The following is a 15,135-nucleotide window of genomic DNA, read 5'->3' on the forward strand; positions in this document are numbered from 1 at the left end:
CCCCAAGAATGTTTGGGAAAGAAGATAATGATGTCATCCGTTAGCTACATCTAACAACTGACCCTCTGGTCAAACCCTCCACATTCCTAAACAAACACTTACATCTTTACATTAACAAGTTGCCTGAGAACATAGGAAACCAACGAGAGGAATGATTACAAATCAAACACGAGAGCCGCTAGGTCATTCACACGATCCAGATGCTTGCGCTGACTGAAATGGCTTTGCGTTCTGAGACTGTATCCAACTGGACAGACATTATTTAAACAGAACCCAAGGCCAGGTATACAAACTCGTAATGAGCTATGCATCAGCTACAAGCAGCCACAGGCCATGGGAAACATATGCTCCATTCACTTTTTGAGCACTGTAATAGTGGAATTGCGACTGTAATAGTGGATTTAAAGTCTCTTGGTAGTGATATGAGATGCTAATGATACGATAAGTTGTAGGTTTAAAATCCTTGAACCTATTAATAATACAAATTTGGCATGTGTTGTCTGGCAGATTAGTCTATTCTTGTCTCAGAACAAATAAAATATTGATAAACAGTTGGACTGGAGGTTATTCATCTGAATAGTTTTTGCTTTTTCCTGTTAAGTGTAGATTTAGATTGACAGTCTGGTTGTCACTTCCTTATAGTAACAGTTCGTTTACACTGGCACTCTTCCCATGAACTCAGTGTCTGGGAGAAGAAATTAACTTTCTGCATAATATGATGCTTCTAACCGTATGTTGCATTAGCATAGCTCATCCCTTAAGGCTTGCAAGATGTTGACTAAAGCAGAGCAACACCTTACCAATGCTTTTCATTTCAGTGACAGGATATTTATCAGTGCGGATGGCGAGGTTATAGGACAGCTTCCATTTATTGTCAGAAAAGAGAGTCATTCGAACGTCCTCATCTTGGCCTCTTTGTGGGTTTTTGGATGAGAAGAAAGATTACTAGATTATTTGACATGACTGCTGCATTTCAACGATGATGTGCTTTATGATAACATTAAACCTTTCATGAAATATATTCCCACACCTTTTGACTGATGAATTTCAATTAAATTCAATAACTTTTCCAGAGATTTGTGATTACTGGATAAATATTTGCTGTTCCCAGAGTGTCTTTCTGACCAAACGTACAGTAATATTGTGAAATATTATTACATTTTAAAATAACGGTTTTATATTTTTAAATGTAATTTATTCCTGTGATGCAAAGCTGAATTTTCAGCATCATCACTCAAGTCTTGAGTGTCACAGAAATCATTCTAATATGCTGAATTGGTGAATATATGCTGAAAACTGTTTATAAAACTGCTTAATGTTTTTGTGGGAAAAATTTTTTTTTTCAGGATTCTTTATAAATAGAAAGTTTGTTTGAAATATAAATCTTATGTAAAATTAAATGTCTATTCTGTCACTTTTGAACAATTTAATGCATCTTTGCTAAAGAAGGTATTCATTTCTATCAAAAAAAAAATCGCACTGACCACAAACCTTTAAAGTATTTAGAGAAAAAAATGCGCTGTGAGAAAATCAATTATTGTAAAAAAATAAATAAAATGCAATTTTCTAGGAACCCTCTGCTCATGGCATTAGCGAGGCTTAGTCGGACATGTAACATCCCTCCATTAGACATGCAATTTTGCCGTTTTAACAGGATGAACAGAATCGCATGCCTTTTTCAGACACAAGCTGATTAAGAATTATTATAGGTCTGAGCCTAATTGTAATTGGACCGTGTGGAATATGAGAGTCTTGTGTGCTGTGTAGTTGGGACGCTTTTCTTAGGTATGAAAGAACAGCCATTACCAAACAGTTGTGATCATCATGTGTTCCAAGCAGGACGTGAAAGGAGTGATGTCACAGTGTTCCCTGATGGAGTTGAGAGTTTGCTTTGATGTATTCTTGTATAATGAGACTCGGAGGTCTCAAGATGTTTCCGTGGAGAAGTATGATGTGCTTATTCACCTTTCGTTTTATTCTCCATTCTGAAACGTGGCTACTCACACTTCCTGTACCCACCAGGAAAAATGTCTGGCACTAATGAGTTTACACTCCAGTGAAAGACATATGCCTTCTACCAGCTTTTTAATATCTTGTCTTGACTGAGTGTTATTGCTGCCGTTCTGCATCATTGGCGAAATTTATTTCATCATGTCATCCCTGGAATGAATGCAAAAAATATATATATATATTCACATAACAGGGTCTCCGGATAACATTTTAGTCCAATTTCCACATATTTTTGAAAGATTATCTGAATTAAATTTCATACTCTTCATTAGTTAATTTCCCTCTGCGTTTAAAGATGTTTCACAGCATGAATGTTTCAGTTTGTTATAAGTATTATTATTTGCTATATTGTAAGGTACATTTAGCAGGCACTTTTATTGAAAATGTGTTTCAAAATTATATATTTTTTATTATTTTATTATTTTTAAACCATGTGTGTTCCCTGGGAAATGAATGATACATTGAAGGGATAGTTCTCCCATTTCCCTACCCTCAAGTTGTTCCAAACCTGTCTGAATTTCTTTCTTCTGCTGAACATAAAAGAAGATCTCAAATCATATGATAGAAAACTATAGAAATTTGAATGGCTTTTGTTGGGATAGTAAGCAACCACCTGCCAATTTCCTGACAACCACCCACACCATCCTAGCATCATGCAAAGAAACCAGTCACAATCTCTTCAGAAGTTCAGTCTTTTAGATTTGAGCAAAACGGAGTGTTGTGATAAATACAGTAAATACAACAGCAATAAAAACTTTGACAATAGATCATGTTAAAGCTGTAAATATTAGCTCTATATATCTTATTTATGGCTCTGTGTGAGAGACTATCTTTCACTGAAATATGCCTGAAATTCCAGAATATTGTGTTTTCTCTTTTCTCTTGGGTGAAACGATGTTAATCTGGTGTGCGTCTATATCAGGACCACCGCTCTGTCAAACAGTAATCACCCCGCACTTCCGTCGCTCTGGGCCAGAGTGCACTGAACCACTAAGATCGTACACCTCATTAAAACTGCCAGCGAAATATTTATCTGCCACAGCCGAGGGGGAAGTGATTCCAGAGTGCCATATATGAGTATGTCGTCCTCCAGCGTCAATGATGGCATTTTTTTTACGCTCTACTCAGCCATTCAATTAATGATGCTAATTACATTAATTTGACATAGTCAAGAACCCGATTGAAGGTATTGACTAAATAGACGCTCCTTGTTAGGATAGGCAAGCAGATAATATTTCTCAGGCCTTGCATATTGTTCTTCACTATTTGCAATCTGTTCCTCACATTGCTTATATTTACACAAATTTACATTTATTCATTCGAACCACTTGAATGAATCAAGCTTTCAGTCTATACAATTAATTGAATTTATAATAATATATTCAGTTAAAAACATAGGAATAATTAGGCAAGAAAGATATAATACTCAATTAATAATTATGATAAATGCAAATTATGTATAAATATGAATGATATTATACACTGTAAAAATGTGTTGTTTCGGCTTAAAAAAGTAAGTGTCCATGCTGCCTTAAAATTGTAAGTTTAGGCAACTTGAAATGCAAAGTCTTACTAAGTGACAACTTAACATTATAAAGGTAACATTTTAAGGCAGCACGGACACTTTAAGTTGAAACAACAGTGTTTGTGTGTGTTTTATATAAATACAAATTGTAGGGAGAATTGTAGGCAGGGCATTTATATCCATTTAGACATAAAATGATTAAATAATTTGTCAAATCAATTTTTATTGAAAAATTGTAATTTAAGTTGTCTTGCTGAAATATTGGCACTTGTCAAGATGAGATTTGTAACCATGACTGAACTTTTTCTTCTGCTGTTCACAGGTCAGTGAGAACGCAAAGCAGGACTTGAAAGATGGTCTTGCTCTCTACAACACAGACAACAACATTGGACTGAGAAATGCCTGGAATATCATCCAAGCTGAGGTACTCTTTGTGAAATTATGATTATGTTGAGAATTTTGAAAATATGTCTCTAATATACACAGCAATATCTGGAAATTAATCTAGCTTGGTTATTAATAAAATGTATCATTGTCCCCTTTATCCCCCCCTGCCCGACAGTGGAAGTGTTGTGGAGTAACCGGATACACAGATTGGCATGAGGCTCTGAAAGAAAAGGTGGTGCCCGACCGCTGCTGTCAAGAGCATTATCAGGAGTGTGGCCGAAACTCCACCAACATGTTCTGGACACGGGTGAGTGGACACCTGCACTTAAACCAATGACAATGTTGCCATAATTCCTCAGACCTTTAATAGCCTTGACATTTGAAGTGAACTATGCTGCATTTCAAATACATGACTTTCAATTTTATTCATCCTCATTTTGAATACATTTGGATTGTTAATCTTATATCCATTAAATAACATTTCTGAATTAAGCCAGGATGAAAGAAAGGACTGGAGGTAATAATTGAGAGAAAAAAAATATATTTTTCTTTCTCTGTTCTGTTCTTGAAAAGAGTTATTATTAATAAATGAAAGGTGGTAAAGCCATAGATTTAAGACATCTCTGTTAGATAGCAGCTCTAAGTGCGCCTGTAAAGAGCCAGAGTCATGCACCTTTATGTATTTATTCTCACTTTTGGACACTAGGGGGCAGATTTACTAAACAGGGCAAATTAGCATGAGACCGAAATTTGAAAACCGATGGAAGTGGAAAGTTCTGCTTGCGCACATTAAAGAACACAGATCTTTCCATAATTACCAACGTAATCTACCAGGAGCGGTGCAGATTAGCATCTGTTTTGAGACATGCTTATTTTGGGGCGTTAAACAATGGCGCAAATACTAGTAAATCGACAAACGCAAACATTAGTAAAATCACCTTGCGTGATTCATTTAAATACTCTGTTCACATAAATTTTGCATCTCAAAGGGAAACTCCTACAAAGGCATATGCAATAAGGTCTTCCGCAAAAATAACTGTGCCCACGCCTTTTCAGCGCTAATTTTTCACTGCGTGTCTTTAGTAAATCCTGACAGTTGATTTTTAACACCAATAGAGGGTTTACTAATTAACAGCTCAAGCTGTTAGTAAATCTGTCCCTAGATGCGTTTGTCTTTCCTATGGGAGTTGATTTAACTCATGAAAACTGATTTTAAAGTTTAAATGAGATTGTAGGGAGGATAATGGTCTCTTGAGGGAATATGTTTGTGCTATTGTCAGTGGTGTAATGTACATCAGTAGCTGATGTTAAATGTCAAATTGTCACACTGTCTTTCTGCAGCTTTGGAGGTACTAATGGAGTGAGATGACAATTACTTTTAGTGAATCCTCAATGTTTTTTTAAAAAATTTTTTTTTTCTTTCATTAATGTAGAACAAGAAAGTTTGTGAAACAAAACAAAATTTCAATGATTTCCATTCCGTTGCCTTCTAGAGAGCGAATTACACAGGGACACATTTGTAGTAAAGTTAGCCTGAAACCATTAGCCGTTTAATTGTTAAATGTATCTTCACCCCCAGAAGTTAAACAGCTAGCCAACATAAATTGTTTTAAATTCATAGAACAAGAGTAATTTGCAAAAAAAAAAGTGACATGAGGCTGTTTGCACAGGAATCCTAAAGTTTTGCCATATCTGAAGGTCAGAGGTGTCAAGTTCAGGTTCAGAAAGTAACATTTCTCCCCAGTATTTTGTTCCAATCACCTGGATTTGCTGATTAGCACAGTTTTTCAGCCAGGAGATAGAACTAATTAGTGAAATCAGCTGGCTGAGTTAATGGGTGGAATAAACATATGGCAGGACTTTTACTTTCTGACCCTTGGAATTGACACCTCTGCTGAAGGTATTATACTGAATAGCATTACTACCCCAGTTTTCTGGTGTGCTGGAAATGGATTTTCTTTTCAGTACCTTAGTATGACAAGCAGCCCACAACACCGCCAACTCAAAGCTGTTTGGTCTTTTTTCTGCATAGCCACCAGTATATCGCTGAATGTGCTTTTTTTCCCCAGTGACTACGCGTTGAAAATGCAGCCGCAGCAGTCGCTCTCTCATGCATGCACTCTAATGAATTCCACTTCTTATGGAGTTCAGCTCATTTTCTCTGAATCAGAATTAACAGCTAGCAAATTAGAAATTGAAACATACACAATCTGTTTTTATTACTGCTTTCACCCAGAAGATAAATCACATCTTGTGACTTTTCTTGTCTTCCAGGGCTGCTATGAGAAAGTTGAAGAGTGGCTTGAAGATAATAAGCACCTACTCGGAACCATCGGCATGTGTATCTTGGTAGTTCAGGTAAGATTGTGTGTGCTGGTGTGTTTTGCCATCACTCAGTGTGTCAAACGCAGTGGTGATAATGAGCGTGCCTGTCTTGTCTGGCTCTGCTGAAACAGTGAAGCACACGATGGAGACCCACAGACAGCTCTGAAGAAAACAGGTGAACTGCTCATTAGGACTCGCTGATACGCGGAAATATAGAAAGTGAAAGTCTGTCAGCCCCACATAATGTCTTGCATTGGTTCATTATAGCCCTAGAAAGAGCATGAATTCAGCCAGGTCTAGTATGTACATTCTGTGGAGGTGCTTTGCATTAATGTTAGACTCAAGATTTTTCATGGAACTTGGCCGAGATATATTAAGTATAGTCCAAACTCCTGCTTCGACAGTTTGTTCGACTTTATAATTTGGCATCTTTGCCACTTTTAAAGTTAGCAAACTCAATTTAAGAGTATCTCTAACAGTTTCATAATTTTACATGATTGTCAAAAGTTTACCTTAGGTTTACTGTCATTAATTGCACGGTAGAAATACGAATAGATTATACGTTTATACGATTATACGGAAATGCGTTGGATTAGCCAAGATGGTCTCTCGGTTAGTCCACGAGTTCTCTTAAACCCGTGTTCTGTAATTACCTGCAGTTTATTGAGGATAATAGCGCACCGGGGTCTTTACTAAGTACTTTTCTCAGGATGGACTAAGAGGTGACCGCTGGCTTGTAAGCAAACAATTGCCACCTAATCCTCATCACGGGCTGAGCTGGGGCAAATGTCACAAGTGATTTACTTAGATCTCATCCAGCAGAAGCCAGCCAAATCTGGTTATTAGTCATTAAAATTTGTGCTCTGTTAGTGCTTTGTTGTTTGAAAGTCAACATATAAATGTAATGAATTATTATTATTATTATTATTATTATTATTGAGGACAGAGACAGCAGTAGTTATTAGGCTGCTGTCACTTTAGGATCTGCACATATCCAACATACTGTTACACACGCATTTTATGTTTTCTTCAGACTGTTTCGCTTAACTCACCAACAGCAGCTATTCATGAATATTTAATTTGTTTAATATTCTGTTAATTAGATACATTTACTTAATAGACATCCTTCTCTGATATATCAATTCTGCTCTGTGTTTGTTCTGTTGTCTGTTTTTACGGGCAGTGTATACTGTACACCTTGTGGTATCGTTTTTTGTTGTCGGAGCATTTTTTCAAGTACATGAGCGCAGTGTCTGGTGCATCCCTAGGTATCACTGTAATTTTTGATTAAATAGAACCCAGACCTTTGAATGATATATAAGTTAGAATATCAGTTCCAAGTTACGTTGCCCAGAAAGCTTTATAAAAACATGGTACAGCTTTAGTGTACTGTTGTTCTTTCTCTTAAAAATTGATGGATTCTGAAAGGAATAATTTCCTTAAATTTTTCGAACACAGTGCAGCTCTGGTTGTCAGACGTTGCTAGGGGCCTAGAATTCTCCAGCAGTCTCACACTGAAGTCTGTGTGAGAGTCTGCCAAGATCTACAGTTCAGTGTCTGTGTGAATTTATAGTGTAAAGAAGAAGAGATGTGATACCTTTAAAGCTCAAAGATGTGAGAAAATCAGATTTAATCCACACACCGAGTCTGTTGCCGCCTCCTGTTCTGTTCTGCAGCTTTAAGATAATGGCTGTGGAAAGTCGACCACCGCTGTGCGTTTGATGTATCAGGATAGATCTAAAAATGAACTTTAAAGAGTCAGTATATTTGCAACACATTTCTGTTTACCTCCATGACACTGTTTTTTTCCCTGCAAAATGATGTCAATTTCCCCAAGAAGGTCTATAATACTAGCATGTGATCGGTTTGCTTCCATCTTTGCTTACTGGACATTTTTTTTTTCAAAACCGTCAAACACCTGGGGCCTCATTTATAAAATGTTTGCATAGGAACCGCCCTACATCAGACATTTGTTAACTTCTTTACTTATTTTTAACAAGGTGAATACATTCATTTACAAATTAATGTAATGTATATTATGAACAAACATTTAATATTTATACAATGAAATTAGCCCTTATCGTTTATAAATTTCACGTATTTGATGTTAGATATTGTCCCCTTAAATTTTCTAGTGTTTGATTAGGAGCACATCCAATGTTTTGTCTCCATTCAACCAAGCCATCCCTTGTTTGCTGACATAAAGCTCATGCGTGTCATTAACCTTTACATTTGGATTGTGTCATTTCAGCTCTTGGGGATGGCCTTTTCCATGACACTGTTCCATCAGATCCACAGAAGCGGGAAGAAGTATGATGCCTAACACGGCCGTTTCTCAAGGGAGGAGCACTGGTGCATTATGGGACAGACTCTGGAGGACAGCTCCTCCTCTTGTATCTAACTTCCACCACTGGCCAGCCCCTCTTCCCATTATTCCCCAGCTTACATCTTACCATCCTGTATAAACTTCACTCATGGTCTGTCTCTCTTCCACTCTTTCTCCCCCATCTGCTCATCTGCCAAAGAGACCCGGGGACAGAGAGGAATGAGAAGACCAACTGTTGGCCAGCATCCTCCCCATGAGGCCTCTGACTTTCTCCATCTCCTCTAGAACCTTTATTTTACGCTTGAACTAACTAACGTTTGCAGGAAGGAGAATAACGACGACAAACTGCGTGGCTTCACTAATACGTAAATTGCCCAACATACAGAGCGATGAGAAAGCATCAGACTGGAAACCTTTGGGGTGGGACGAATTTAAAAAGCATCGCTCATCATCACCTCCATCTTCAGTGTAAATGACAAACAGCTCCAGTTTAGCATGATGCAGTTTTGTACGAGACAGAAAACCTTGTCATTTTTGGCTCAAGACTTTTGTTTTTATAAATGACTTTGCCCCAGCCCCATAATTGTCATTTTTTTGCACCTAATGATTGGAAGAAGGCGGTACAAGTATTCTGACTTCAGCGAGGTATGACCAGGAATCTGACTTTGTCTTTGTATGTTGCTACACAAGCTTTTTCTTGTGTTTAAAAATGTGTGATTTGAGGATGGATCGAAAGTTTCAGCCAGATGAGAAGCATCACAAACTAATGTCAGTATAATACATCCATATACAGACTATCTGATTACCCAGCCACCCACATACCTGTAAAAACATCCTCTTTGTTAACCACTAAAAGGTCATTTTAACTGAACGGCAACTAAAACTCTGTAGCGTTGACAATGAAGTGCAGTTTGTGTAGAAGAAATATGAGAAGGTCACAAGTAAGTAGACCCAAGCATGTTTAAAAAGCAGAGCTGTTAGTTTGACCATTTCCCCACGTTTTGCTCAATATATCCAAGTCTATACCCCAAAGAACATTGAGACAGAGCCTAATAGCGCAATTCCACCTTGTTCATGTTTGCACTTTTCTCCAGGACAGTAATAGTTACGTTTTTGGAGAGAAAATGAAAATCTGTCGTCATTTACTCGCCATCATGTTTTCCAAACCTGCATGCCTTTCGTTTTTGCGTGGAACACAAAAGGAACAATGAGGGAAACGTTGTGATAAAAATAGTGCATATGACTTAGACTAGTGCTAGTGCTCGTTTCCTCAACAGTCGGATTCAGAAAACTTGGAATATACTGTATATACCAAGTGTTCTGAATCTGGCTGTTGAGGAACATCCATCCCTCCACCAGATCTCATTTGTGCATACAGTATACATATCCAAACTTGGAGCATAAAGATGCATTTCATCAGGTTTGATGTAATTGATGCTTCTTATCGAGTGTCTCATATTATTGAATGTAACTCACAAACTTTTAATAAGCTAGTGTGTTGCTGCGGAGGGCCAGATGGATTGAAATGTGGTCATTTATAAAACTTTGTGATTGATGGGCGTTCTAATTCTGCAGAAATCTTCTGACCTTTCTCATATGTTCTGTAGGTACGTATTACGTGTGCCAGATAATGACTTAAATTAGTGGTCTGTTCTCCTTTTGTGTCCCAAAGAAGAAAATCATAGGGTACAGAATGACATGAGCTGACAGAAATTTCCTTTTGAATTAATTATTTCAAGTAAGAAGCTTGAAGTCTACTACTAATGCTAACCCAACAGAACTATGAACCTATTGTCAATACTGCTTCATTACAAGATATAAATCAAGTATTAACACATACAGTACAGAGCCCAAAAAAACAACAACCAAATACAAGCACAGTTGTAGTGTTAGTTTGACTGCAATCCTCCAAACTATAATTCATCTTGAGAAAGAGCGTCTGCAGTGTTTCTGTTTCCGCACACCTCAGCTTTATGGCCTGTTATTTTTCTGTCTCTCTCTGCTTTTTTCTGTCTCCATCTGTCTTTTGGTTTCAAGAATCAGGTTGGAATGGTTACATTCCTGCTGAATGAAGTGATAATGCTTCTGTATCACATTGCCTAAAGGAACTTGGTTCAAAAGAAATGCATCTTGACAATGAAGTTTTGGATCGGGTTTGGTGATGGCTGCGAGAGTGGGGTCATGTGACGGTCCCCAATCGAGGCTGTCACCGAGACCACTTAAGACTACCCCTTAAGAGCTTGGCACGTGCACATCGTTTATGTTTGACCGAGAGGGACGTGATAGAGCACTTGAGATGGAGAGAAGAATAATAACACCGATCATCCCATCAAACACTCACTGACACACAATCTTTGTTTACTGTATTTTAGAAAGATTGCTTTCTGTGAAACAGTTGGGACCAGAAGCGACGGCTACTTCTAACGTTCATCCTCTGTTGAAATGGAGGGGAAAGAGTGAGTGCTCGATGAGTGTAGAAACTCTGTGACTACAACTGCTGCTATAAGAGCCACTTGTGCTTGTTACGATAGTGGAGAAGGTAAAAGAATGAGAAACAGCCGACTCAACCTCACTCACTTCTCTGCCTGGAAGCATGTAAAGTCAACATGAAACAAAAAATGACCCTAGTCTTTTTGGGGGGTTTTGTGGCTATGTGTATCCATATATACTGTATTATTTCAAATAATCACTTAAGTATTGCTTGGGAGTTGTTATAATTACTGTCGTTGGCAATGCAGCCATTCTTAAATCTAATAGTAAAATCATTAATTCAAAGGGATAGTTCACCCAAAAATGTAAAGTTCCTAACCCGTGAGACATTCATTCATCTTCAGAACACAAATGAAGATCTTTTTAATGAAATCTGAGAGCTTTCTGTCTCTCCATTGAGAGCTACACAACAACCACTTTCAAGAGCCAGAAAGGTATAATTACAGTAATCCATGCGACTCCAATGGTTTAACCTCTAAAGTGACGCGGGCGCTTTATTTGTGCAAAAAAAACCCCACAATTTACCACTTTATTTACAAAATATAAATCTTTAATGCACACACATGGATTACTTTAATGATGTTTTTACTACCTTTCTGAGGCTTGAAAGTGGTAGATGTGTAGGCTGTCAATGGAGGGACAGAAAGCTCTCAGATTTCATCAACAATATCTTCATTATGTGTTCCGAAGATGAAGGGAAGTCTTACAGGTTTGAAAAGATATGAGGGTGAGTAATTAATGATATTATTTTCTTTTTTGGGTGAACTAACCCTTTAATGCTGGTTGACTAATAAAGGTTACAGATAACAATAGATAACAATATTGTTGGGATACATCAAGGCAGAACTTTCAGGATTAGCTCCATCCTAGTTTGCAATAATACAGTCAATTCCATATGGATAAAGTATTAGTCCCAACTTATACATTTATTTTAATCAAAGAACACACTGTTTTACTAATAGACGTGTCATATCATTGATGTAAAATGGGTTACCAAGGCTGTTTCCTGTTGGCTTTAAATGATGCGTGTTATTTATGAGGCATTTGTATCTGGAAGATTGAAACCTACAGCATTTTTCAATCAGTACTGCATTTCCACCTTCACTAGCAAATAGAAACCGTACAAACAAATTCTCTGATATGCAAGTTTGGCTACAGTTAGGCCACAGTCAACATTATTACCATCATAAATGAAAAGGTTTTTGTGTTATTCCTGGTGGTCTGGCTGCAAGAAAACTACAGAGTTAGTCATTATTAGGTCTGCACTGATGCGCTCCATCTGCTCAGTGTACTATCTCTAACCCCACACGCAAAACTTCATGATGTGTTCCAGCCCTCTTATCTTACTGATCTACAAACTTTAGCCACACCACTGCATCCTGTGAATTAATCCATGTAAGCTTTCCAAGGTTAGGAATTGTTTGAATATATATATATATATTGGTCCTTGTTTCAATTTTTTGAAAGATATCTTTAAACCCATCTCTCTTCTTTTCTTTTACAAAAAAAAGTATATACCCACGTATATACAATACCCATTTTTCCTTTATATTTCTCCACTGTTATAGGCTACGTTGTGTATTTAAATCTGAAATTCAAGTTAAATCATATGTTGAGTTGTTAGTGTTGAATGACTGTATCATCAACAGATGTTTGGCATTAGCAATTTTACTTTTTATTTTTTTTAATCTATTTCGTAATGCATTTGTGTCAAGCTTAATGCGTGTAAACATTTCAGTACAGATCATCTCATAAACCGTTGCAAATGTGTTTGACATCTGGGGCATATCTGTTTAATATGCAATGGAAATATTGCTATTTGCTAACTGTCTAAATGTGTCTGTCAAATATCTAAAGGTGCAAGAGAATCTCAGTGTTTGATACTCCAACACAAGGGTTGTAATGTCATTTTTAGTTGTTCTTTTTTTGTACATTGTTCATTGTTTATTGTTTTATGTTGTCATTCTTTTTTTATCATATTTTCGTCACTTATTGATTTCAAGGGTGTGCTAAACATTAATTGATACAATTTTTGTATTATATATAAACCTTTCGTTTTTCTAAATGTTTTTTTTCTTTGCCTCTTCTATTGCCACATTAGAATTAATTTATGTTGGGTTTTCATAATTAAACAGATGTGTGTGGATACTATCATACAGCACATATACAAATTCATATTATAGTTTCTAGCAATTGTAGAATTTTTCATTGTTGTTAATGAAGTTCATTAACTATTAATTGCCCAATACTAAGGAATTATTTTCAAGGCATGGTCTCTCTCTACATTTTATCATATTGAAGATTGAAAAATGCATACCTCCAGAACATCTAAGAACATTCTTGCACACCCGTGCCATCTGATTGTATATTTTGAGATATTTTTTCAACAGTCGTTGAAACTAATTTTGTACCCATTCAGTGTGTATTCATTTTTCCATTTTTCTTTAGTTGTTGTACCTATTAATTCACGAACTTAAGTTGTAGATCTGAATTACATGATGGCATTCGTTGGTACTGAATTATGAGATTTTAATCAACAGTGTTGCAGGGACATGAAAGCTTTGTATTGGTGATCTAAATGACCACAGCACAACTAATCTAAATATTGAAATTTCTTCTCCCATTAACTGACACTGCCATAAAATGATCTATTAATCTGGTGTGCTTTGGGCTAAAAAAAAAGGGGGGATCTAATAAGTAATTCAGTTCTATAATCGCTGTCATATCTGTATTTTTGTACTGCCATCCTAACCACCACCAGTAAGCTGCATAATATACAAGCTGTAGAAACGTATGCTCTTGAGTGATGTGTTTAATGTAGTCCTGGTGAGTGGCAGTTATCAGATAGGCCTATCTTGTGAACCCGGATTTGTCCTGTGGAGTATTTTGCTACATGTAAAGCACTATGAATGTGCACTAAATTGCATTCTTTAAATCCTACTATTTTTTAAATAAAGAACGTGTGTTGCCAAACCCCTGTGAGAATGTTGTTTATTGCCTTTTATACTCTTTTAGAGGCTTGACATTTTAGCAGAATATGGGCCATTTTACAAAGATTGCATTGTCTTTCTCATTTAAATCAAGATCGCATGTATTTACTTTGTAATTAAATGTGTAGTATTAAAACTAATATAATATAATGTTTCCAAATAAATTGATCAAAAATATATCATAAATAGAATAAAATGTATCATAATTCTGTTGTTAGCCATAATACAGATAATTATATGGTCAAAATAAATAAAAGTAATAAAAGTCGACTATGCAAAGTGCTTCTTTCATACAGAAAGTTTTGTATCAGCCCTATAAAAAAGTCATTAGGCATTAAAGATCAATGATGTTCTCTATTCTTGGTCGGGTCAATACTCTTATAGCTACAGTATATTTTAAAAGCGGAGTAGCGTCTGCAAATGGTACGGGTATTATGATAGAAAATGATACAAAGGATGCAATTTTTGTGGATGGAGGGTGGAAACAAACAAATCAATGTCTTCATAAAGTACACTGGTCTGTCTCCAAACGTTCAAAGAAAAAAAAAACTTTCAGGGCCTGTAGCAATAAACCTGTGAGAAAGACTCTCAACAACCCGATTGATTGTCCTTCGCCTCTCAGGAAAAAAGGATTCAATGAGCTTTACCGATGCAGACCAGAGAAACAGCAGAGCTCCCGCTGGGAAAAGGCAGTCAGACAACCAGCAGAGTCCAAACTACTCCTGAAACTACAGTTTCATGATGGGTCATTTATATTTAGAAAAGCTTTCCAGCAGTAGAGGAGTGCTTGTGCTGCCTGCCCTGGTTTCCCAGTCCTTGATCTACCAAGAGTCTCGCAGAAGCCCTGCTAATAAAGTCATCACTTTGAACCAGCGAGCGGGCAGGTTAAAGTCTGATTCACTGAAGTCTTAAGGTTTCTTTTTCTTTCTCAAAGTGTGTCAATTACCTTGGACAGAGAAGAATATTGTTGAAACTAAACACTGGAAAAGCCCTGTCTGTTTTGCCTAACTGCACATTCTTGTCCACACTGGCGATAGACAACAATGGAACAGAGCTTTTCAAAGCATCCAAAGGCAGCTTTT

At 36.8% G+C, this 15,135-nt stretch overlaps 1 protein-coding gene across 3 annotated transcripts in view; it reads left to right on the top strand.

Annotated features, from left to right (window-relative positions):
• The window catches only part of tspan9a (tetraspanin 9a), a 213,031-nt gene extending 198,995 nt beyond the window's left edge, over positions 1-14,036 (top strand). For all 3 annotated transcript variants that reach the window (XM_077193636.1, XM_077193637.1, XM_077193635.1), the window contains 4 exons: positions 3,858-3,959; positions 4,098-4,229; positions 6,197-6,280; positions 8,499-14,036. In XM_077193636.1, the coding sequence (XP_077049751.1) occupies positions 3,858-3,959; positions 4,098-4,229; positions 6,197-6,280; positions 8,499-8,570 (390 nt within the window). In that variant the 3' untranslated portion in view covers positions 8,571-14,036. The remainder of the gene's footprint in view (positions 1-3,857; positions 3,960-4,097; positions 4,230-6,196; positions 6,281-8,498) is intronic.
• Positions 14,037-15,135: the final 1,099 nt, after the last annotated feature.

The sequence above is a fragment of the Siphateles boraxobius genome, unplaced genomic scaffold (assembly GCF_051911475.1).
Source record: "Siphateles boraxobius isolate OS27281-9 unplaced genomic scaffold, OSU_SipBor_1 31, whole genome shotgun sequence".
NCBI classification, from domain to species: Eukaryota; Metazoa; Chordata; class Actinopteri; order Cypriniformes; family Leuciscidae; genus Siphateles; species Siphateles boraxobius.